Genomic DNA, 27133 nt, shown 5'->3' on the forward strand with positions numbered 1-27133 from the left:
CAGATAGCTCCTTAAGCATTTATTCTATGGATATTTATACTTATAGGAAATAGGTACAGTTAGAATATAAGTTTATATATGTATATACAGTGAACACAGGTTAATAATAAAAATTTAGTCGATAGTTATTTGATATTTGTATTGATTTTTTTATAACAAACTGATGAATTTGTTTCAGTTGTTTAAATAATAATATTTTAAATTTTGAATTAATACTCAGTATAAGCTGACTGCACGTGTCATTTAATCGAGTTATCAACTTTAAACTATTTAATTTGTTGTTCAGTATTTTCTGCTGTATTATGCAAAAGTAAGCAAACCATGGAGTATAAAAGGAAATTTTTATCATACGAATATGGAGATTATATCACGATTCATTACAGACGATTATGTTGTTTAACAAAATAAATATGCCTATATTTGTATATCATTTATACGTGTTTTCAATATTTTAATGACATGATTTAATTATGTGATGCCTTATAGCTATTAATAATTTAGATTTTGTTAAAACATTGCAGGTATTTATAAATAATTCATAGTAGTAAATTTAAAGAAAAATATAATTTTGTATTTTGCAGATGTTGTAAACCAAGAATACCTAGTTCACGCATAGATTGATTTGACTTCAAAACGAAAAATGACAACAGAAAGTCCTACAGGGATTTCAGCGGAATTTCAAAACCATTTACGATTGGAATGTGAACTCAAACTTAATGAAACAACTCACCCATATCCGAGTAAGCCGTTATGAGTTAATAAAAGTAACTGAATTTAGTATCTAAATTAATGATTGACTATATAGAATAATAATATTGTTTTTTGTAGTAAGTAAATATATTTTGTGCATTATTATTTTACACAGTTGATGTTCTAATTTTTAATCACAAAAAAACCTACATTAAATTTCATATGATTTTTGAAATGGATTTAAATTATCATCTCTATTGTCATGTGATGGTACTTTTTTAATCTCACATGAACACTTTCATTTAATTATAAAGTAAAATCTGATTTCAGCATTTTAAGACCCTGTATTAATTAATACTACGAGTGTTTGTAACATGTTTTTATAATGACATCAGACAAATTTAATTACATGACTTATATGAATACACAATAATTTAGAAATTGCTAGAAGTTTTACTAAAACTTTATAATAATTATAACACTAACTTACACAATTTCTTATGTAACTTTTATTTTAGAATATATCAGTAAATGAAATAAGTTTTGAGTTAAACTTTTAATTTTATATAAGAAATATATTTGAAAATAAAATATTTTGGTCTAAAAATAACTAATTATTTTTTGTATCTTTAAGTGTACACTTTATGGTCCGTGAATAAAATCCACAATCATTACTTAAACTACAAATAATTAAAATTGTATATATGTATTAAAATTATAATAAACTAGGTATGTGTTTTGTGAGTTGCAAAGAATACATTTATCTTTGTCGCGTTCTCAAAAGACTATTGCTTTTAAACTGTTATTAATCTAATTTATAAATTCTAAGTCTATTTTAAGGTGAAATGGTTTTTTTCTGGAAGATTTATTGTGTTAAAATTTTGAACTGAAAATATCCGAATTTTAAAACACGGGATCCATAATTTTTGTTGTGTTGTAAGTTCTTATTTTCAAATTATGAATTTACTAAAAATATGACTTACAAATCATACGATTTGAGAGGTTTATTTTTAATTCAAAATTAAATTCCAAAAGATTTTCTCATAATATATTGCATTTTCATATTTGTGTACATTTAATACATTTGAAAAAAATAATAGTTTATTTTCACACAATATTATTTATATAATTTAACTTATTTAATTAGAATAGTTGTTACAACTAACACCTTTTATCACCGATGACAGGTGAATCAGACGACTTGCCCACAGTAATAGTTTGGATTTTCGGGTGTCACTAATTGGATGGGTCATACTTATTATAGAGTTCAGGCTGCATCAGTTGCGTTTATAGTGGTAACAAACACTGAATATATATTACTGAAAATTAATGTTTATGATGAATTCATGGTAATTTTATCAACGTACCTAATATTTAAGAGTAGCACGAGGAATATTCGTTGAAATTAAAATTATGAAGCGTGTTGTTCAATTTCAATTTCACAAATATTACTGTAAGCCTATATGTTTAAGTATTATATTTTGAAAGTATAATTTATAATTTGAGTTAAAAATCAATAATGTTTATGGTCATAACAAGAAAAAAGGTTATGTTTTACGTTTATTTTTATATTTTGTTTTGTAATTTTTCAAAATATGTTTTAGACGAATATTTACGCCATATCTGCGCCAAAAAAAAAAAAAAAAAAAAAAAATACAAGAATTTTAAAACATGCTCATTGAGAATATTTAAAAATTTTAATAATCATTGTTTGAATAAATTCATTGTTAAAATAAAAATTATGGTGAGCATTCTTGGTGAATCACTCTATATAATATTTTTATTATTGATTATGCGATTAAAAATTAAATCAAAAATCTAAAACTAAAAAATAGAAGTTTAATTTTATAACAATTACTTTGTTGAATATTTTTTACGTTTGGACATTTTTTATAATATTTTCATCTGATACATTTTATCAAAATAGGAGTCATATAATTTATTGTAATTTAAATTCTTTGTGTATTTACACGTTTTTCTATATAATGTTTTTAACGTTTTTCTATGCTGATATTTGAGTTAAAACATATCAAACAAATAAAACTTATCATTTTTTCTAGCTTAAATTAAAAATACCAACGATATTACTTTAAATTTAAATACGATCCATAATTGTAGGTATTATAGGCATCACATCAATTTGATTTAAAAATACTCAAATATAAAAAATTTAGTTTTTATCATGATTTGTTACTATGCATAGTTATTTTTTTTGTTATTAATTAACAATTTTAAAATTAATTATTTTTGTTTGTTTTTTACATTCATATACTTTCGACTATTAATATTATTATGAATTTATTTACGTACCTAAATAATACTAAAAATAAATAATGATATTCTTAAACTAAGGATTTTAAACTGATCTGTTAATTTCCTGTATAAAATTATAAAATTTTAATATTCAAATCAGTTGACGCAGTTCTGTTGAGTTGACGAAATTGAGGAGTTTTTTGGTCGTCTCGTGGTTGGTGATAGCATCTCGTATAGTGTCTCAGGTGGTTTTAGTTCAATTCGCCTTTTACTGAATGTTTCGACATTCTGTCAGTATATTATGCTTGACTGTAATGGTTGTTCTACACGTCAGGCATGATGGAGGGTCTTCTTTGGCCATGAGATATTCGTGAGTCATGCGGGTGTAGCCTATTCGTAGGCGGACAAGAATTATCTCGTCTTTTCTGGACATCTCAAATGATTTGGGCCATGGTAATATCGAATGTTTTATTTCTCTTAGTTTATTGTTATCACATTTCGCCCAGAGGTTGATGCCTCAAACAATTAAAAAAACAAAAAATTATAAAATAAGTTCAAAATATTTATTAATTTTTATCGAGAAAGTAAATAATATAAAAATTTCATATTTAAAAGTTAACGAACTAAAAATTAGTTAATTTAAATAACCCACCTAATCTTACCCAACATTTAAACAATGTTTAAAAAGTAAGTTTTCTAACTTACGAATGCAATAAAAGTCATTGAAATTGAGTTTGAATAGGTACCTATTATATAATATATAATTCAAACATCTAATATACTGTAATACAAAAATAAAATAATTATTCGATCAAAAATCAAATTATATTCATAGTTAAATAATTAATTAAATTGTAATGATAATTATAAAAATTACAATCACTGGCATGACTAAGCAAAAAAAAAAAAAATTAATCATTAAAAAAATAACTGTAGACATAAGAGATTAATTGTCTGCCGTATTGTATTGTAGGTTTCAAAACTATCTCAACATTGATTAAATCACCGAAATATATTATATCAATTTCATTTATAATTGATTGATAAGTGATAACTATTGCATAGGTTCGAAAAATTATTTTAAGCGAAGATGTTCAAAGGATATTTTATAATTTATTAATGTATCTATAACTTATTTATTTTTTATTAGTAATTTGTTTTTTTTTTAACCATCGCATATGTTATTTAATAATTGTCAACTGTTATACAATTATATCGTATACGTACTTGTTATAATATATAATTTAAAAATAACGTTCTGAATAGGATAGTGGTATACTGGTTTAAATACCTTTACATTAATCTAAATGTATTGTGTGTAGCAAATATTATTTAAAGTTACACTGAGGATAAGGTTCAAGTCCTCGTGGGTAATATTTTTCAAATTAGAATTACATTACTAAAATAATTAGAGTGAAAAGTCATAATATTCATCAATGTTTGAACTCTAAATGTTCATAAATATTTAATATGGTTTTACGCCAACTGATTTAATGGATTATTAACTTAACAATTTTATTTTATTAAATTATAAAATTTAGGTATGTTATACTTAACATAGGCACATTTATTCAATTTATACTTTATACTTATAGTTTAATCAGTTAATCATAAAAATAATTTATGAGTAGTATGCACATGATATTTACATTATACAATACATTAAATTAGGTCTATATTTTTAGAGTATTATTAATTTTGAATTGAATGAGAAAAAATATAGCCAAAAAAAGAAGTTTTAGTAATGCTCGTTTATTTAAGCCTGTGAAAAATGTTATGTTACTGACATCGGGTAAAAAGATAAACGAATGTCATTCGCTTTTTGCTATCTTAATAAAAATTCAAGTTTATTTAATTGTTTATTTTTTTATTTTTTTAAATAATGTTCATTAAAAAAGAACTTTATAGGTAGATTTTATAAAATTCAATTTAATTTTAAACAATGCGAATCATTTTTTCCTCATTCTTTCCTCATTACTTTCATGTTTATAAATAAGTCTGTGTTCTAAACTTACACTATATATTGATAGTATAAACTAGTAATATTTTGCACTAGAAACTTGGCAACTCTTACAATACCTGGCCATCCTCTGAGATATCTGAAGCGTAAGTGGTGTCGTGATCTATTAAATTTAATTAACAAACTAACAGAAAGTGTCATCATTGAGTGGCTTCTTTCAACTAAATTCTCATAACCAAGTAATTGTAACTTTTATCGCATTTTCTTATTGTATTTAGCTATTGATACAGATTGTTTATTACTTGTAAAGATTAAAAAAAGAAAATAATATTTTGAATAGGTAGAACTAATATTATTTTCATTTTTAATTTCTAATAAATATACATTTTTTTAATTACTTTTATAAATATAAGTCATAATATTTCTTCGAGTATCACAACAATGATATCAATATTACAAGATCCTCTTTGACATTTTATATTCAGATTTTGTTATCGACCATAATATCTAAAACTATTTTAGTTTATAAATAAAAAAACACATATTAGGTAGGTATTATAGTAATGGTTTTATAATAGTATAATAGTATTATAATAGTATTTTTTGTTTTTTAAATTTTTATTTTTATTTTTTTTAAATAAACAATTTTGCATGTATTTTATAATTTTTGAAATAACCATAACAATTAATCATAATAAATTATTTTCTTTTAGATTTTGTTTCAATATATTTTATTAAAATAATATACCTATCTTTTATTTCCATATTATCTGGCACTTATAAATTATAGAATTTAATGTTGTACTTAATTCTCTTCTTTATTTAAAAAAAAAAAAAAATACAAGTTACACATTTATGCTTTATTCATCATAAGTTTTAAGTGTAACATCTACGTATTTAAAAAAAAAGTTCGATATTATTTTAAATCCATATATATATATATATATAATGTATATAATATAACATTATATGAAGTCAAAAATGACCGTAGTCAATAAATCATTGTTTTTATAAAAGATTATGAACGTAGCCATGAATTTATCGGTTTTACCATAGTGTTTTTTTATGTCCAAAATCACTTTATAAAGTAGGTAAAAAAAATTATTTTGTACAATTTATATACATTTGGACGTTTTACACAACATTTGAAATTATTTTAGCATTTTTTGTTATCGATTTATGTACTATACAATTTTTATAGCTTGGACGTAATACTCGTAAGTTTTTTTGACTTGAAATTAAAAATAAAGCTTAGCATGAAACCACTTACATATTAATGAATATCTAATTGAATTAAATCTTGATGACATTTAATATTCAAATGTAAAATGACGATTTCTTCTTAGACTTTCATTATTTTTCTTGTAATTCAAATAATATTAATCATAGAAACCTAAAAGATTCTTCTATTACTTAAATTGTAATATACTACTATACACAATATAATTTTCAGTATAATATATTAGTAATCAAAGAATTTAGATATTTTCATTTAATTAGTATCAACCTAGTCATATTTGTTATTTAGTTATTTAGAATAATATTATAATAATTGCTCTATTGAAATGTATAGGCAATTTATTGTCGTATCTTGTTTTTGTCAAAAACTAGATGAACCTACAGTAATAATCATGGGGATATAAATTATTTATACCAATATGAATATAATATAATACAATTTCTTTAGAAATATATAGATTGATAAACTGTGGTCACTCAGAGTAATTTTTAATGAGCAATGAATCGCAATTGGATTTAAATTTAACACTAATATTACAGTTATCTACTCAACGACGATATAAACTCGAGACTCGATACCTTCTATACAATTTAATAACTTTTCCAGTTAGGTTAGTGATGTGAAACTTATAGCATGAAACATAATTAGGTACATAATATTTAAAAATATTTTTATTTTTTTTTTAACTTTTATTTGAGAATATACAATATAAACACAGAGGCATAATAAGAATATGTGATACAATATATTAAAAAAATATGAATAGGGCGAGGGAAGAAACCATCCAGTGAACGGACTTCCTTTTGCTTAAATATATATATTTTTTCAATAGGTTTTAAAAACATTGTGCTTTACAAAAAAATGAGAAAATTGTTAAACTATATGTACCTAACTTATTAGTAGGCTAGGGTTTAAATACAATATAAAATAGCAAAATTTTTAGTTAATTAATTAATATTTACCAATTCTCAATTTACATTTATATCTCTCTCTCTCTCTCTCTCTCTCTCTCTCTCTCTGACCCACAGAATAGAAAATTTTACGTTTATAATAATTATTAAAATCATAATAATTTCTAAAATAAGAGTGAAATGGTTTATTATATAATTTATGGTATGTGTAAGATATGATGAATATTATCTAGAGAGTTTCATAGGCTTTAAAATTAAATTATAAATCATATTAAATTCCCTAGATAATAATCTTTACATTTTATAAAAGGTTATTTCATTCTAATTTTAGAAATTATTACCATTTAAATAATAAAATCGTGTAAGCTAAAGATAAATGTTGATAGTTTCAACTAGAAATAAAATTTCTGATAAATATAAAATAAATATAAATCCTAGTCTTTAGTAATTATTAGACAGTGATCTGTAATAATGAGTTAATACTTTGAGATAATTGCAGATAAATTGTTTATATTAACAATTATTATTATGTGTTTGTTGGGTTATAATAAATCTTTTTGTGTAAATTTTCATTTATTTTAAAAATAATAAGCATTGGGAATAATTTAGAATGTATACTATATTAAGTTGTAGTTATGACACTATTAGTTAATATTTAACCTAATCTGTAATATAATTTTGATTCTGATATAATATGTTGATACTATATCATTGTTAAATAAATAAATACTTGAAATATTATTTTTTCAATTCTACGATACTATAAGTATTGCTGATTATAAGGCAAGTATATTAATTTAACAATAATTTAGTACCTACAGTTTTTTCAGTATACCTATGTCATATTTTTTTCTTGTATTATGAAGAACTTCGTAAGATATATGTCGAAACAGCTTACATAAAGATTGACTTAATCCATTAATTCGGGACTCAGGTACACCACATGCCGTTGACATTTTATACAGACACGTTGAATCGATGTACAAAATATACCTATAGGCTATTATAGTCCATGTTCATGAAGTTGTTTCCTCTAATTTGTCTTATCGACTTCAAAATACAACTGAATAATAGCAAATCGGGTTTCATAAGAAATCTTTTGTAGCAGTTTACATAAAGATTGACTCAATCCATTAATTCGGAATTCAGGTAGATCATGCCGTACACATGTTCCTGACACGTTGAATCGATCTACTAAATATCTGTGCTCCAAGCTATTATATTGTGTACATGGAAGATGGCCCCAGTCCTCATCCACATTATCTGATCAACTTGAAACTATCATAAAATAATAATTGTACGCATAATTTTGTACTTTTTTTAAGGTTTTTTCGATATTTTTCGGCATGTTTTTTTCGATTAACTTTTAAATTTTCAAATATGTATAGCAAATTACTTATACCTATTTATATTATATATTATTATATATTCGGAGCGTAGTGATTAATATAAATAAAATCATTTTACAACAATGTGATTTTTTTGTGTCTGGAAATGCTTTTACTAGTAGACAAAATGCTATGATCATCAATAATAGTTTTATGGAGGTTCCTGGTAGCAATTAGTTGGATCCAGTTGATATTAATAAAAGGTTAAAATTGAAAATTCTTAGTACTATTTAAAATAATCGAGAAAAACCAAAATCCTATAATATTATTACTATTAAAATAATTGTTTTAACCAAGGAAATCAAAAAGTTAGATTTTCATCGTTTAGGTGCTTCTTGGATTTATTTAAGTTTTAGTTTAGGTATATTTATTATGTAGATAAAAATTATTCATTTGGTCAAAAAAATAAAAAATATCATATAAGATTTATACTGAAGGTATTATTTACTTGACTATTATTACTAATAGCAGTATAATTATTATACTGCTATCTTAGGTCTATATCTTAGGTCCTAGACTAATATATCGATCAAAATAGTTTTTAGTAATATTTTTTTAAATTATAAATTTATTTTATTTTATAAGACATTCCTAGCCAACAGTAGGCTATCTATATCTAGAGAAAGTATTTACAATTTTTATTTTTGACTTTTATAACAAGATAACGATTAGAAAAAAAACAGATAATAAGATGATTAACGATTAATTGAATTCAAATTGATCACAACCATCAAATTGACCTTAGATTTGACACAGAAAAATAATATTCACTTGCACAGATTTTTTTTTTTTTTGAAGATGATATTTTCTTTGTAAGTATGATGTTTGATGCATGCTGCTTATAATTTAAATTATCCTCCATTCTGCAAAAAACTAAATTAGAATAACGGATTTGCAAATAACCAAACTTGATTTGCAACTTCCTATTTGGTGACATTTTGAAGTTTATAGGATAATGTGGGATGGAATGTTCATCATATTTATGGCTATATAATAGGTTAAATACAATGATTATTGAACGATTATTGGTATATCATGTTTTTAATTTAATAAATATTAATCGTAGAACCTTGGAACATTCCACTATTAAATCACTACTTAAATCATAATTTTCTATGCACAAAATAGAAATTATAATATATGATTGGTGCAATTTTTATAGTGATTTAAAAAAAAAAATGTAAGGGGTCTAGTAATACAATTTTACAGCTAGTATAATATACGTACTATATAAACATCATATATATATTATACATATTTTAACTCTTATTCCAACATTGAAATGCATATAAAATTATTACAATGTTATGTTAAATCATTTTTGATTTCGTTTATTTTGATATTTTTTTAAATTCTATATATTTAGTATGTTTTGATGATTTTATATACTATAATTTAACAACTGATTTGGCACTAGGAAAATGAAATTAAAATCGTAATCTTATTAATTATAACTATACAATGTTCTATGTAATGAATAAATAAATGAAATGTTTAAACATTTTATTCAAATAATGTTAACACCCTTTAGGAGTCTAATTCCATTACAATACTAATCATTAAAGAACTATTAGCATTAAGTTATTAATTGTTAGTTTCATGTCTTGAATTATTAGTAGATTAGCTACATTGGTAATTATATGCTTTAAATACCATTACTTGTCCATACTGCAATAAATCTTATGATCATTAAAATTTGAATAAATCGAACTATTCAAGTACTTTTCAACGAGAAGATTTGTCATTTTTTTTTTCTGATTACTGCACAGTGTACCTATATTATGAAGTCGGAGATTTTTTGGAGATCTTAAAGTAAACATTAATCACTTATCAGTTGTCACTATAATTACTTTCATAAATGTAATTAAAATGTTACGCTTAAAAATTTTTGTTTTATTTAAGTATAAATAATTCACTCAGGAATTATCAGAGCAGGTACGTCACGGTTGATTTAAAATACATTATAATATATTACTGTGGATGTTTTCAAGAAGATTTTTTTTGACATTTTTAAATATAATTCACTATAAAATAAACAAATTGCCCATCATACAGTTGGAGTACGGTCCATCATTGGATTAAGATTGAGCTATATTGTTCTTTACTAATCCTATCAGTTGAAATAAATCATGCAGGCTCGGGTAAATTTACGAGTTACCGCGTAACACCTCTACCTTTTTCTGTCGTTGTTTTTAAATGATTCATTGTAAATTAAAGAGCTAAAATACAACCACCGATTATTGGTATAAAAAAAAAACTTTTAAATTCAGATGGAGAGCGTTGAATGTGATGACTAATGATTTTATAGTGGTATGTGTTTTTTTGAAGGAAACATGTATATCTATCTTATGTTAAATGGATGGTATCCACTAGAAAATTGGATTTAGATGTAGGTTAAAATATGATAAATTCTATAGTATCTAGTAATCATCTAAATTGTTTTCGAATAATTTGGGTAAAACAAAAAAAAAAATAAACCTACGTAACACATTTAATTATATTACATATTTATTATATTAATTTATAACTATCTATATACGATGAAATTCTGATTTAATTTAAGCTATTTTTAAACAATTTATGAAAATTTGAAAATGTACATATACATGTTTTTAAATATTGTTTAAAATATATAAGCACGTTCAAGATATTTAAAAATAAAATACATTTCTCTTAAGCTGTAATTATAGTAGTTATAAATACCAAAAATATACAAACAACATTTTCGCTATACGTTTTTCAAGTTAAAATGTTGAATAAAGTGTAGTCGTGTAGCTTACATTTTAAAAGATACTTAATAGTTAAAGTTTATAAATGCGATAGTAAAGTTTCATTATAATTTAAAAATATAAGTCTTATATACTTGAAACTTTTTGCAATCGCATAGGACCTACATCATAGATAGTTATATAATATGATTTTGATTGGAAATAGTTCTAGCAATATACTGTACTAAATATGGAAATCATAGAACATTATCGGTGTTCATATAAATTAATTATAAAATATTCTTATAAATAGAAGCCGACACAACGCTTCCGTTAAGAAATATTTTTCGTATGCAATGAAAATAAAATTAATATCTCAACGTTCATCTTGGACCGATTTTTTATTTGAATTAAATAGCCAATGGAGAAAATTCAGTTTCTTATTAATAGGAAGTTTTTAGAAAGTAATAATTTTTTCAGAATTTTATTGGCCAATTCAGGGTATTGTAGTTTTACTTATTATTATGTTCAAAATTGGTTGACGACAATGATACGAGATACGTAGTCTTCATTATGGAATATGGTGTTATATCGATCCACTAAACTCCAGATTGTAACTGTGACATAATAATTAAATTTGATTGTTCCAACTTTTGATTCGTAATCCGATTATATTATGATCGCGTCGCTTCTGTAACACATACATTTTTATGTGTGTTGAAGGTATACATATTGTTTTTTTACTATTATAATATTACGTGTTAGTAATAATCTTGTGGTTGTTTAAGTTTTGCATGAAAAGTTTTCTTGTCTTAAATATCTATTTTTCTTTAGAAGTACAATATCTCCCGGACTCTCAGATTTTCGTATCTTACGTCTGTCACTGTTAAGACAAATAGAATGTGGTCTTAAGTCACGTATGTGGCAAAACTTAAGTGTTTGAGAGTAAAAATTAGTTTTGTATAATTTTAACAGATGTGTTCAGGTGTTTTAATGTTATCGTTTTATAAAATAAAAAAATTAAATTTTTTATACATATAATATTATGTATAATTGTATAAAGGAGTCATTGAAGTTATTTTGATCTATTATTTCAGTCACTTATTTTTATTTTATATCTCAAAGGTATAATAATCTAAAATAATCTAGATTTAAGAGAGCAAATCGGTAATCCATTTAAAGTCTAAATTAATCTTTACCATATTATAGATCATTTTACTATAGACTTTTTATCTAATCATTATATAATGATCAAATATATTTTAATTGACTTGTGTTAAAAAATCTATGTATTGTATATATTTTTTTTGTTCTTAACTTTAAATAATAAAATAATTTTTTTTTTAAAAGAAGAAGAAATTATTAAGTTGAATATGTATAGCTGAACCTGAACCTATAAATTATATATACTATTATATAATGCTTAAAAAAATAGAATATGGATAATAATATAACTAATAGTTTAAAAATGTATTCTTTAAAAATATTTTGTGTTTATTTATTGATTATATAGTGATAGTGTAATACTTTATCACAAACACGCACACACAAAACATTATATTTATTTGCAAAGCTTAATTAAATAATATGAATTCATTATTTTCAGATATTAATTATTAGTTATTATTTATTGGATAAGTAACTACTATTTATTTTTAAGAAATTAAAACCTCAATGAAATACAATATACTATATGGAAATTCTGTATTAAGTATAAACAATATATAGTCTATAAATTAGTTTTGGATTTATAAAAAAATAAAGTACACTACAACGTTGTAAAAAAAAATTAACTTTTTTTAACTGAATAAAAAGTTTTATAAAAATGTGTATTAACTTTTAACTTTTATTATTTTTTTTTTTGATGCATATTAACTTAACTGAATTTAAAAAAATCATTAACTTTCCCAGCCTTGTAAATAAAAAACATTTTTTTTCATTAATCGTATTATATTAAAATGATACTAGGTATAATATTATTATGTAAAACTTTCTTTTAGTTTTCATCTATAGGTATTGTCTTCAATTTTTATATTATGTTAAACCGTTTTTAAGATGGCAAAACTATAACATTAAGACGATTATATATTAAGATTTTGTGGTTTGAATAACATTATTGATTGTCTTATACAATTATCCAGCAACTTTGAATTTACCAATCTAATTTATTAAAAGTACTGGTGTAGTATATTCAAAAAAAAAATAAATTAACCACCAATAAATCTATCTTATTGAGAAAAACTAAATATCAGTTGTAAAAGTTAAAAATTAAAATATTGCGAAAATTTATTTATTAGAATAAGCCAAATAAGAAGATTATAAAAAAGTTAAAGAAAAATTTAAATGTTAAAAATGTATGATTTTATATTAACTTATATTAAGTGAAATACTTTTTAAACATAGAAATTATGTTTTATTTCTGTAGTTAATATATTCCTAACTATAAAACCGATGATATTATTTTCATAACATATTTATAAAAATCGTTTTATCATTTTTTTAATATAAATACATTTTTTGATACTTTTATTCACCTTTGTCGTATAATAATAAACACAAATAACTGTTTTAATCGATCGATTTATTATTATTTTTGAAGTCCAATTGTCCACTTGTCTAAATATCGTGTCATATTATCGCATATTATGTTCTTTATAGCCGTTATTACCTATACATTTTTGTTATAAAGTTAAAAATTATAAAGTTTGTGTATCCATATTTTTTACACATGCGTCGTATTCAGTCTCTTAAATTATCTAAAAGGATTAAGGTTGGTTTTTTTTAACAGGTTCACATTTCTGTCGGGGAACATTTGATGGATGGCTTTGCTGGGCAGATACTGAAGCCGGAGTCACCGTTCACCAACCATGTCCAGAATTCATTTCTGGATTTGATCCAACAAGTGAGTTTCATTTGTTGACTTTAAACACTTGCACATTTGTTTAAAGATCATAACTTTTTTTCAATTACGATAAAGATAACAGTATTCTTTTATTTATATAATATGACTAACAATTTTGTTATTTATTTGTGATTATTTATGTATTTATTTTTATACCATTGAAACTAAAAAGGTAAAATAAAAATAAATTTAAATGTAATATCTAACAAACCCTAGTCCTTGGTTACATTATTCATTCATTTTAACGTATTATTAAAAACCTATAGAAAGAAAGCCTATAAAAGTATTTATAGTTTCAGTATTTATAGATCAGTATTTTATTTTTTTTGAATGATTTAATATTTATATTAAATCGTATTGTTATTTGATTATTATAATTTATTTTTATTGACAATATTTTTCGTTTTTCAAATTCCATCTCCAAGGGCCAAGGGGATATTAATTGAAAATATCGAACTTTTTTGGAAGATAGGTACACTTTTATTCAGCCAAATACTTTCAAAGCGGTCCTAAATTAAAATTTTTTTTGTATTTTTCCTGCAATATTATAAATTGCGTATACATCTGTGTAAACAAAAAATAATTCGTTTTATAGCTTTTTTGTATAGTTGTAGTTAATGAGTGTACCTTGTAATTTAATATTGCACTGTAATGTGTTAAATTTTGAATTAAATATTAAATTAATCCATATGAAAAATGATCCTCAGCAGAAATAGTGTATCAACCTTTATTAATTCTATTTTTTTTTTTTTACAATAAACAAATTAATTGATATTGTTATTATAGTTATTGACTTTTCCATAAGAAAATATGTTAGTTTTAACTAATATTTTTCCAATAACCTCGCATATATTATATAATAACTATTACACTATATTGGATCATAGTATATATATATACTGTCATATTATGTTAATATATATATATGTATATATATATAGTTAACGATTTCATCGCGTGTTAAAAACATTAATACACTTGATGGAAAAACGTTTCAAGTCCCTATGGTTTAATATTTTTTTGAATTATAACAAAATATTAAATTACTGAATTGTAAAAAGGAAGGTAGCTATTTATTTAAAAAATGTTTATCAAATTTTGTACTTCAAACACTTATAAGTAAAAAAAAATGTTTATAATATTTATTTTCATTTTTAAATTGCTAAATGTTGTTGAGCTAGATTTAAAATAAAAAGCTAAAAAAAAAATCGCTAAATGAGAAATTTTCGATGACATTTTATGATTATTTTTTAACAACAAAATACGGTCAATATTTTGTGATTTTTGTGAACTTCATCAAAGTTCTAAATCAAATCAATTAAAAAAAAATATGTCTTTTTTTATTTACTTGAATTTCTGTAAGAACTACTTAATAATTTATTTACGGAAATAAATTCCAACTACAAAAATATTGTGTAATGATAGTTTGTGTTAAGTGCACACTGCACATATTATGGGTTACAACTTAAAAGTATAATGTGAATATAAATAACATAAAACAGAACAAAAACAAAAAAGAAAGAAAGTATATGTATACAAATATTAAATAACTATTTAGGAATTTAAAATTAAAGATATTATATAAAAATAACATGATATGAATAAATAGGTACCTATAGTGTGAGCGTATATAGTGGTTTATAAATGTAGGGACACCTTGTCCTTAGTTTTAAGTAATTTACTTATAGAGTAAAAATGGCAAATGTCAATAAATAGCATAAACAACACCTTAATAATTTGATAATCATATTATAAAATTTCATAAAAAATGATAAAATATATAATATTTGGTGAATATGTTATACGAGTATATTAATTATAATAATTAAAATATGTACGGCACAGCTCTGGACAAATACAACGTTATGGGAAATTGCGGTAATACAAGGGTATTGGAGGAAATCTTCAGCAGCATCTCAAGGGTCAAAACATCTTATAAGATAAAGTATAACAAAGATAAAATTAACTAATATTACACAACTGACAAAAATAATGGGAGAGTGCCAAGTGCGCGCTCTCATCGGATCGTTCTAATAACGAATAAGAACAAGACATGCGAGTAACAATACATAGGTGGGCAATATAATGACATCTATCTTCTCAATACTTTCTTCATATAACCTACAAGTATATGTATAGTTTATAAATACAAGTATCGTAGAGTAGAAGATGACACTGAAGTTCCAGGAAAGACTTATGGTAAATTTATAACAAGTGATTGTCTATCAACCTACAGGCAATTTTAAAATCGCCATCAAACGTCAGTTTTGGAACATGTCGTATTCACCAAACACCAAGAGTTATTTAACGGTCGGGATAATCAGCGTTATTCACGATTAGAAACCCAAAACTAAGTCCTTCCTAGGGATTACTAAATCACATATAATGTTTGGATATATAACATTTGGGAATGGAATAATAGCTATTGTCTATATTGATTTACATCACACAGTTGGTTCATCATAGATCATGTAATCGAAAAAGTGTCGGTTAACCTATGAAAACCTACATTTTTTACTCAGGAAAAAATTATAAAAATGAATGTTAACTTTTTGCTAATTTATACAGAAGTCTTCAATTATACGAGGGATTATTTCCGTTATTAAAGATTTTTGATTAAGCTATATACTAGACAACTTAGAGGGACTGCACGAATCTGGTCTCTGACCTTATATATTAGATTTTAGATTCGGATAATATTTCACATTCGGTTGGTGCCGATACAACGTAAAATTAAAAATAAGTTTTTGGGTGGAAATAACAATCGTGTACATTATTTTGGTGATTGTTAAATAGATGATTCACGCAAAATGTGTGCTGAAATAATTTATTTCTATTGTAAACATTTTGGTTTTTTCTCGGTTCTTGCAAAACTTTTTTTGCACCTCCCGTTGCTTTTTGTGATTCAGGCGACACTCATGCTGAGAAATTGTGACATTTATAATAATTATGTAAATTTATGATAAATCATAGATAAAAAAATTTAAAAAAACCAATGGTTTTGAATGAACGCTGGCATAGCATATGTTCCCTATCTATTTCTATATTTTTATTTGACTACGTATAGGAAACAATTTGCAAATGTATAAAAATTATTTCCATTATTCCTTAACATAATTTTAAAATAAATTGGTTTTATGAAGGCCATCTTTGCATGCTATTTTTATGTCATTTTTTTGTATTTAGTTGATCTAATTTTTCAACCAAAGACTTCTTTCCTGAAAGTAGAAAGACATTTCAAGAATTTTTTTGCTCTTTAAAAAAAATTGTCACGCAAGAAACACATATTTTTAAAACCAATGGTAGCTTTATCTCATTAAACATAGTGATAAAAATCTAAATACTTAATAATAGTTTAATCTTATATTATTAATATTATCTTCAGAACGTTTTTGTTAAAAAACATAATAATTTTTAAATGACTAATTCTTAAGATAATCGAACAAGTTTCTCCTTCAATTTATTTGTTACATAATTTAGGCATATCCAATAGTTGAATAATTAGTAATATGTGAATTTTTTATTTCTTGAGCTTTATTAAAATTCAAAATTTTATATTTTAGGAACTGCTTACAAGATTTGCAATAAAAATGCCACATGGTTCAAGCACCCAATATCGCGTGCAGTCTGGTCCAACTACACAACTTGTATAAACCACGAAGATTACAATGTAAGTATATAACTTATATGCAATACCATAATTTTTACAGATTTAAGTATTTATTTATACTATTATTTACAATGTATATAACATTATATAGGGTAAAATATGAGGGTAATATGAGGCGTAGATATGCAACATTATTCGTATTCGTTGTCTTCACTGCACAAGTGCGTAACATGTCAATTTTACACTTAATCATTTGCATTTACCATAGTTAGTTTTAATGCAAGAGTGAATTTTTTATAATATAAACATAATAATATATATGTTATTTAGTACAATAATTAGTGCTAGGCCAATACTTATTAGTTATCAAAGTAAAAACTAGTGACTACGAAATACGATTTTATTTTCATGACTAGTTAACAGGTGATTAAATTATTACTCATAGATAGTAGTCAATTTCAATATATATATTGAGTTAGTATATTTTAATGTATTATATTTATTTTCCCTGCTGGTTCCTTAACAGTCGACAGTATTAATGTAAAAAAATAAAAATATTGATCATTTCTCACAGTATACCTTATTCAGAGTTTATTACTATGTATATTATATTTATTTCTAACAATGACGGATAACATACAAGAAACATTGAATCAGAGTAGGTACACAATTTCCCACTTTCTCACCGAATAAAATACCTTATCTGCTATTTGTAGGTATCGAGTATTAAGGAATACGAAATATTTCTTCGGGATCTATTGATTCAAGTAAAAGTCAACTTTTAAATTGATCTCATATATTACATAACAATATAAATCCATGTTAAAACTCAAAGAGTTACTCCAGATTGGAATCTAGCAAATAGCTTAGAATTTTCTATCTCCATCTTTCCACCATATCGGTGTTTGATACCTTATCATAAATATAAGGTATCGTATACACTGAACTAGTTTTTAAAGTGATTTTAAATAACATTTTTGGTATTTATCAACTGATAACATAACACAGATATCCAATACATTTGTTTTTCTTCGATATTGATTTCGGAAAGTGTACCATGTTGACATTTTGTACAGAATATGTTTCATAGTTTGTGTACTGCAATAGTGAAATTATGAACAACAAATAATTTCCAAAAACATTAATTTTGACGACATTAATCATAGGTAACTATAAGAATTATTCTAATAGTAAATACATATTAGGACAAACATGTTATTCCTACGTTCTTTGTATTGTAATAGATATATTTATTTACTATTGAGGACCATCGTAACAATAACGAAATATTGTGATAATTTCGTTAAAATATGTGCTATAAATAATTGTTAATGTTATGTCAAGCATCCTGCTATCGGCATTTTATAGCAGGGATATGAGGGATAAGGGTTTTCAATAATGTTTTGTTAAACTCTCAGATCAAACACATCTATCAACATCAATCTCAACGCTACCTTCTCTTTTATCAAAATTGAAAGTTTGGAAAAAAGTTTATTCATATACAACGATGTTTAAAGTTAAACAAAGTCAACAAATTTAATTTTGAACATTCCTTCTTAACACATTTATCAATTTTTTTTTAATGATGTAATTATATACAGGGCGATTTTTTTATCATGGACCACTCATTATTTCAAAAAGTATCAATGTTTTTGAAAATATTTTTTACAAAGTTTCATGTTGTTAAAAAACAACGTTTTTATGAAAAAATTATATTTTTTAATATTTTTTATCCTTACAATTTTTTAAGTTTTTTACTTTTTTGATTGGCAACCTAGAGTTTTGATTTCATATTCCAAAGCAGAATATTTTTCTAAGTATTTTGATACGTAAAAGTCGAATTTTGGACGAGTAGTTTGTGAGTTATAAGTATTTAAAGTTTAGATTGGTGGAGTGGAGTGGTACGGGGTTACTCCGCAAAATGTTTGTCCACTACTCCGATTGTCTAAACTTTAAATACTTATAATTCATAAATTACTCGTCCAAAATTCGATTTTTACGTATCAAAATACTTAGAAAAATATTCTGCTTTGGAATATGAAATTAAAACTCTAGGTTGCCATTCAAAAAAGTAAAAAACTTAAAAAAATATAAGGATAAAAAATATTAAAAAATATAATTTTTTCATAAAAACGTTGTTTTTTTAAAAACATGAAACTTTGTAAAAAAACATTGATACTTTTTGAAATAATGAGTGGTTCATGATAAAAAAATCACCCTGTATATATATATATATATATAGATATATACAGGGTGATTCTTTTATCAAACAACACTCATTATTTCAAAAACTATTGACTTTTTTCAATTTTTTTTTTTTTTCAAAATTTTAGATCCATCTCGTTAGAACTATATATATATTTTTAAATATCTTCATCCTTATATTTATCAGGTAAACCATTATCAACTTTTGATTTTCAAATGACAACCTATACTTAAAATGCCATAAACTAAAAAGGCTTTTTTCCGATGAATTTTCACGTTTAAAATTTTAATTTTCGTTAATCCGTTAACAAGATATAGCCTCCCAAAGTTGGGTGGTTTTGGGTGGTTGTGTGTTATAGGTGTATGTTAGGTGGTATTTACACACGCATACCATATAAGTGTTGTTTGATAAAAGAATCACCCTGTATATATATACTGATAATGATGTGTATATACTTTATCTCAATACTTTTAACAGTGTGGAATATAAATTATTATGAAAATTAATTATATATAAATAATGATTGAAATTGATAAAAGTAGAAATATTAAGTATTTATTTATTTACTATAGCTGATCCCCGTTCACTTGGTTGATCGTTAAAAATATCGACTCTATGTATATGTGTCAAAATGTTTTGTTATTTCATCGTTTATACCCGTCTAGTCATGATAAAAACTTACCGTGACAAATTCCCGTAGATTTAACCAACCTTGATCTACATAAAAGATTTTTAACACAATCATTTAAAATACAGGACTAAAAACAGATTCTATCATAATATTTTATCGCATTTTTAGCTTTGTTAAGGTGAAACAATTTTACCTAATAACAAATTGCTAATTTCTTATTCTTCTATATTAAATCGTATAACCAATAGCAACCATATAATACATAAAAATATAATACTATTATTAATATTATCATTATTTTTATAAAAAATCTCAAATTTGCAATAAAAAAATTAAGGGCAACTTATCAAGATATAATATAGCCTATAGATTCATGGGATTGTGTAGATTTCTGATGGTAAAAATTTTTAAATCAGTTAAATAGTTCCAGAGATTAAACCAATCAAACAAACAATTTTTATTCTTTAAATTATATAACTCTTTTAACCCCTGTAAGGGTCAAATTTTGAAAAATCCTGTCTTAGGGTGTTTTTGCATTACAAAATGAACTTACTGACACGATTCCATACTCATATCTTCGGTGGTTCCAGCTAGGTCATTCTTTTCATTTTAAACCTTTTTAACCCCGGTAGGGGTTGAATTTATAAAAAATTCTTTTTTGGTGGGTGTCTGCACCATGAAACAAAACTACCATCCAAAGTTCATATTCATAGCTTCAGCAGTTCTAGCTAGGCGATGATGAATCACCCAGGACAAGTCATCTTGTATATACAGATTATTTTGTATGTTTAATATTATTAATTTTTAAATCATAAGTAAAAATTTGTTAAAATTTTCAAGATACAATAACGCTAAAAATACATGATATATGATAGGTATATTATTTAAATATTATTAAATTGAGATGTATAAAAATTAAAATTAAAAAAACAATGAATACTTGTTGATAGTTATGAATGCATATCAATTTTATGACAGAATTATTAAATTGCATATAATATTATGATTATATGATTTAATATGTATATTGTACCTAAATCGTATAATATATCATTAAGTAGGTGTTAGGTTTATTATATTTCTTATTTTTTTTCAATTTATTTGACTAAAAGTTGTAGCTACATTTGAGTGTCTAAGTAATAAAAATCTTTAACTCCAGGTCTTAAGATCTTCTATACTTGGTTTTAATCTTATTTATGTTTCATAAGACAAATAAAATTTTTTTTTAAACTATGTGACTATAAATTTTATTCACACCTCACTAGTCTGCAATAACAATGGAGACAAAAGGAATAACGAAAATGGGGAAAAACGGGCCCAGAAGGATAAAGCCATAATACCTCGTAAATATTAATCCTTTGAAAGAAAACGAGACTCACTAATTAAGGGTCAAGAATAGGTAGGATTGTCTTTTTTATTCACCTGTATAAGTAATAACATTGTGATGTACAAAATAAAAATATATTAAACCATATAATATCCAATTTTATTCTATTGGTCAAATAATTTTTCACAATTTGGCCATTAGTTTATATGTATATTATTTACGTTTATTTTTTTTTAAATGTACCTACTTAACAATTCAGACTTTTAAATAATTAAATTATGTTCCTTCGGTTCCGCAGATTTTTTCAAAATTGGTTTATTTTTTTATAACTTCTTATTACGTAAATTGTATAATGTATACTCGTAATATAATAGGTACTTACTATAGAGTTTCGACAAAAATTTACAAAAATTTTATATTTACAAACAGTATGACATTTTCAAACTTTTTTGATGTCTTCTATACGCATATTTTAAAAGTTTTCTGAATTTTATGTTTTAATATTTTTACGTTTGTTCACTATGGTAATTTTCCATAAAAAGAGACTATAAGGTATACAAACTATTTCACGTCAGGCTCTCGTGGCACTTCATTACAGAATATTGTTGTACTCGTATTATGTATACCTTATTCGAAAGTCATGATAAATGACTGAATATGAATCAAGATTATAATTTTGAGTTGAACTCAGCTTACTGATACGAGGTTAAAATACTTCTAAAATTACAATTAAAACTATGATTTTATTTTTATGTTTTTTTACGAAATATATTAGTTAATATGCTGAACACAATATGATTCTCAAACTTTTTAAAATAATTCTCAAAGTAAAACTTTAAAATTTTACATACAGTGGGTATGCATTGTTTTTTGAGACGTTTTTTTGAAATCAATTGTGCGAAAATGGAGTTATTGTGTAGAATATAGTATTTATATATATGTCTCTATAGTACCGTTTAGGGAATTTCAGGTAGGATGTACATAAGTTTTTCATCCCTAAAGGGTTTTAGTGTTATCTAGAGCACCAGACATTTCAGGATAAAAGTTATGTTATTTGTAAATCATATATACATTTTAGTAAACTTGGTTAAAATATCATAATGAAAGAGAAATGAATTATGTTTACATAATAAATAAATGTCATATGTATGTAATTTGATACTTAATAGTAGCTAATAAATGTAAACGAAGATTTTAAATGCCTATAGGTATAAAATATAATATAAAATCAATATAAAATTATAAAATATGAACTGTTTATAAATTATAATACCGCTGAAGATTAATTGAATTAAGTTTACTTATCAGTTATCATGTTAATAATTTAACTATAATAATGCATACAATAATGACAAATTTATATATATTTGAATTTAGTATGTAAAACAACAGTATACATAACTATTTTTGATCAATATAAGTCAATGTGCATTTTTTTTTTAAATAGTTATTTGTATTTTAGAAACAGATCAAGTTCATTTTTTTCTGAAATTTGGTTTTGTATAAAAATATTGGTATATTATACAAATACCTCCATGATTGTTTGTATATGCGTTTGTTTAAATATTTAACAAGAATTAATGTATAATATTTAGATATTTTGAGTTTGATTGAAACTTTTTTGTTGACAAATTTAGTTATTGAGGTTCAGGTTACCTATTAGTCTTATAAAATAATGATATTCTTACGTATGGATTTTAAGAATAGTGATATAATATTTCTGTCTTGAATTCGTCAAACAGAAATTTGAACATGTATTAAAATAGATTTGGATTTGACTGAATATAGTCTTATGGTTTGAATATTTTTTTCAATATTTTTTCATATTAGGTGAGTATAAACTGTGTATGTATAGTAGTGTAGTACTAGCTATTATTACATTTTATGAAGCCATTGTTATTTTTTTGTAAATTTTCTCTTTGAAAATAATTCTTTTATATTACCTTATCTACCTCATTATATATAAATCATGGTTTTAATAATATTATGCTCAAAATTGTGTTTATTATTTTGTTATTATTAACTTTGAATAAAATTAATTTTATATATAAATCCCTTAATTAAGTAGTGTTATAATACACTTATATCTGTCACTGTTGGAAACAGACAAACTGACTTTTAGTTTCGTTTCGACAAACTACATTTCTATGTAAAAGGATTATCAAACCAACCGAACTGTCCATGTAATAATAATGTGAGAGAGACCATGATGACACCGTTTGACATTTATTCGTGAATTTAAACTAAGTAACGATGACTTCGGTCTGAGTGTTTTTCATAGAAATGATGATATAGGATTTATTCTTCGAATAACTTATTACAATCATCAAAAATTATAAGTTATACTAATTGAAATTCTATAACTTCGGTTATAATATTAGTACATAATGTGAAAATAGTCTATATTTTTTTGTGTGATACAAATTGTAGGTAAATTGTAATTAGAAAAAGAAAAAAAAGTGCTGGTTATTTTGCAATTTAATATATACAATCTATTAAACTTTATTTACAATCAGAATATTAATTGATACAATAAACATTACATTAGTTAAACTAAAAAGAAATAACCTAGTGGCGTTTTAAATGTAGAAATTTAAAAATGTTAAAAACTAATAACTATGTATTATGTCGATGTTGTAATTGGATCAAAAAATACATATTATCAATTATTATTTTTTAACAAGGATATTTAAATAGTATGTTTTATTAAAATTCTGATTATAGGTGTTTTAAAGTATACATTATTTATGACTATAATATTTTACGTAATTTACTTTTAGATTCTGAGTAGAGAAATTAATGTATTTATTTTACAAGGTTGCGTGTGTGTGAGTTTTTTGTGTCCACGATAAATTGTCGAAATAATGCTTCGTTTCTCATCTTCAATGATTTTTCCGGTTGAAGAGTAAATCTACTTGGTGCATTGGGGAAGTCAAATTTTGAAATTCCCAGTAGTCTTCAAAAGCACCAAGAAAAAAAAATTGAGAAAATCGATTTCATAAATTGGTTTACCTCTAAAAAAATTACCGTAGACACATGAGATTTTTACTTAATGTTTAAACTGTCATTATCTATTCATAAATTAATAAAGCTATTTTAGATTCTGAGCAGAGCGATGAATGTATTGATTTTACCCCATGATGTGTGTTTTTATTTTTATTTTTATTATTTTTTTTTTTTATGTCTGTCATCAAGTTTTGGGGCAATAAAAATACTTCGATTTTTGACTTCAGTACCTCGTTCGATCTGAAAGTGAATCTAGTTGGTACTTTGGGGGGGGGGGGGGGGGGGGGGGTCAAAAGTAAAAACTTCTTAATACTTTTCTAAATAATCGATAAAAACAAACTAAAAATTAAGGGAAAAACGGGAAATTTTACGCACACTCATTTTTCGACAAAATCGATTTTGGTTTTTGATGTAACTTTAAAAAAAATGACCATATATACATGAAGTTTTCACCGAATGTTTATATAAGTATATTCTATCCACCATGTAATTTTCAAAAATTTTCGACTTAAGTTGAACTATTCATAGGCATTTGACATTTTCGATCATTATTAATTAGTTTTTTTTAAATTAATATCGATAAAAATTTATTTGATAGGCAGAAAAGCTTGAAAATTTAATTCAAGGCTCTTAACATATTGTTACAATAGCAGTTGAAAAATAAAAGAAATTCATAGTGACAATTTTTTTTTTATAAGCATTCAAAGTTTGAATATTCCTTTTATATCTTAGAATTTAAAATTTTATATAAGGCTCCTAACATATTTTTACACTAGCAGGTGAAAAATAAAAGAAATATATTAGCACAATTTTTTTTTACAAGCATTCAAAGTTTGAATTTTGACAACATGTGTAAAAATCACGAAAATCAGGAAAATTCGCAAATTATTTTAAACTAGAAATTCATAAAAGTTTTTCTTTTTAAATCTAAGATTTGAAATTTTTTAATAATCTATAATATATCTTAGACAGATAAACCGTCTTCACTCAGAATCGTTTTTCGTATACAATGATATAATATCATTGGATTCAAATTTAATTCCATCCATTAAAGTAACCCATTTGTAACCTACTGTACAGCAGAGCGTCATCCACGTCTTATCCGCCATTTTTTTATTCTATAAATGTCAATAAAATTTTACTTATTGGGTCAAACAGTTTGAAAATGTGATACAATGTTCCCCATAAGTAGATATAAAAGCAGTTAGTAAATATTAAAAATACATAAATACGTTTTTTTTTTTAGAAACCTTTAAAGTTCAAGTTTTGACAAAATGTATTTAATTGAAAATTTTATAATTCTTTAGTTGTTAATAATGTATAAAACGTTTAACTTTTCAAACTAAGGATTGAAAATTTAAAATAAGGTTCCACGTAAGTCTTGAATTCCGCTATAAAAAGTATCTAAAAACAATAGAAACACAGTTTTTTTTATAGTTATTTAAGTTCAAATTTGGATGAAATTAGGTACATATTAAACAAAGAATAACAATAACTTTAGTTATATTATTATTGTTATTTAAAAATATTATTCGTTGGCACTTAAAATTTCCAGAGTATACTTTATATTCTAATTGTAATAGGTAGTTAATGTCATTAGTGACTTATATTAATACTTTATAATAAATTGTATATACCTTCAATAAATGACTGGGTGAGTCAAGTGCATAATTAATCTGATTTGATTAATTTCGAATTTATTTTATAGGCACCTACACTTTTTTTTTTTTTAAATAATAGTAATATAAATAATTGAGCATAAAACTATAAAATATTATCCTATACTGACAAACCGTCTCCACTCAGAATCGTTTTTCGTATACAATGATATTATTATCATTCAATTCAAATTTAATACCATCCATTATAGTAGGTAACTCACTTGTATAAACTACTGTACAGCAGAGTGACATCCACTTCTCCACTTTTAATATTTTATATTAAGTGAATTTTCTGTGAAAATACAAATGAGAACCTTACTTTCAATTGTACATTGACAATTTAATGCTTTTTTGAAAATATGAGTGTATCTATATTGGAATTCTAAACGATTATAGTTTTTGAGCTATTAAACTTTATGTACTAAAATTAATAGTACTTTAATTAATGATTATTTTACATTAAATATTAAATCGGTGTTATATTACTTATATTTAGTCTAGTTTTTATTATACTTGGATAATATTTACAAATTATAATATTAAAAAAAAGAATATTAAGTACCTACTATAATTTTCAAATCATCATAGATCTTAAATATTTTTAACTTGTATCAGAGACTAGTAACAGTAGTAACCTTAA

General features: G+C 24.0%; 1 protein-coding gene across 2 annotated transcripts in view; it reads left to right on the plus strand.

The window, feature by feature from the left end:
- The window catches only part of Dh31-R (Diuretic hormone 31 Receptor), a 171735-nt gene that overhangs the window by 35683 nt on the left and 108919 nt on the right, over positions 1-27133 (plus strand). For both annotated transcript variants that reach the window (XM_089220048.1, XM_089220050.1), the window contains exons 2-4: positions 582-740; positions 13939-14052; positions 17616-17722. In XM_089220048.1, coding sequence (XP_089076174.1) covers positions 641-740; positions 13939-14052; positions 17616-17722 — 321 coding nt within the window. In that variant the 5' untranslated portion in view covers positions 582-640. The remainder of the gene's footprint in view (positions 1-581; positions 741-13938; positions 14053-17615; positions 17723-27133) is intronic.

The sequence above is a fragment of the Diuraphis noxia genome, unplaced genomic scaffold (assembly GCF_037042655.1).
Source record: "Diuraphis noxia isolate RWA-SAM2 unplaced genomic scaffold, SU_Dnox_SAM2 contig0002, whole genome shotgun sequence".
In the NCBI taxonomy this organism is placed as follows: Eukaryota; Metazoa; Arthropoda; class Insecta; order Hemiptera; family Aphididae; genus Diuraphis; species Diuraphis noxia.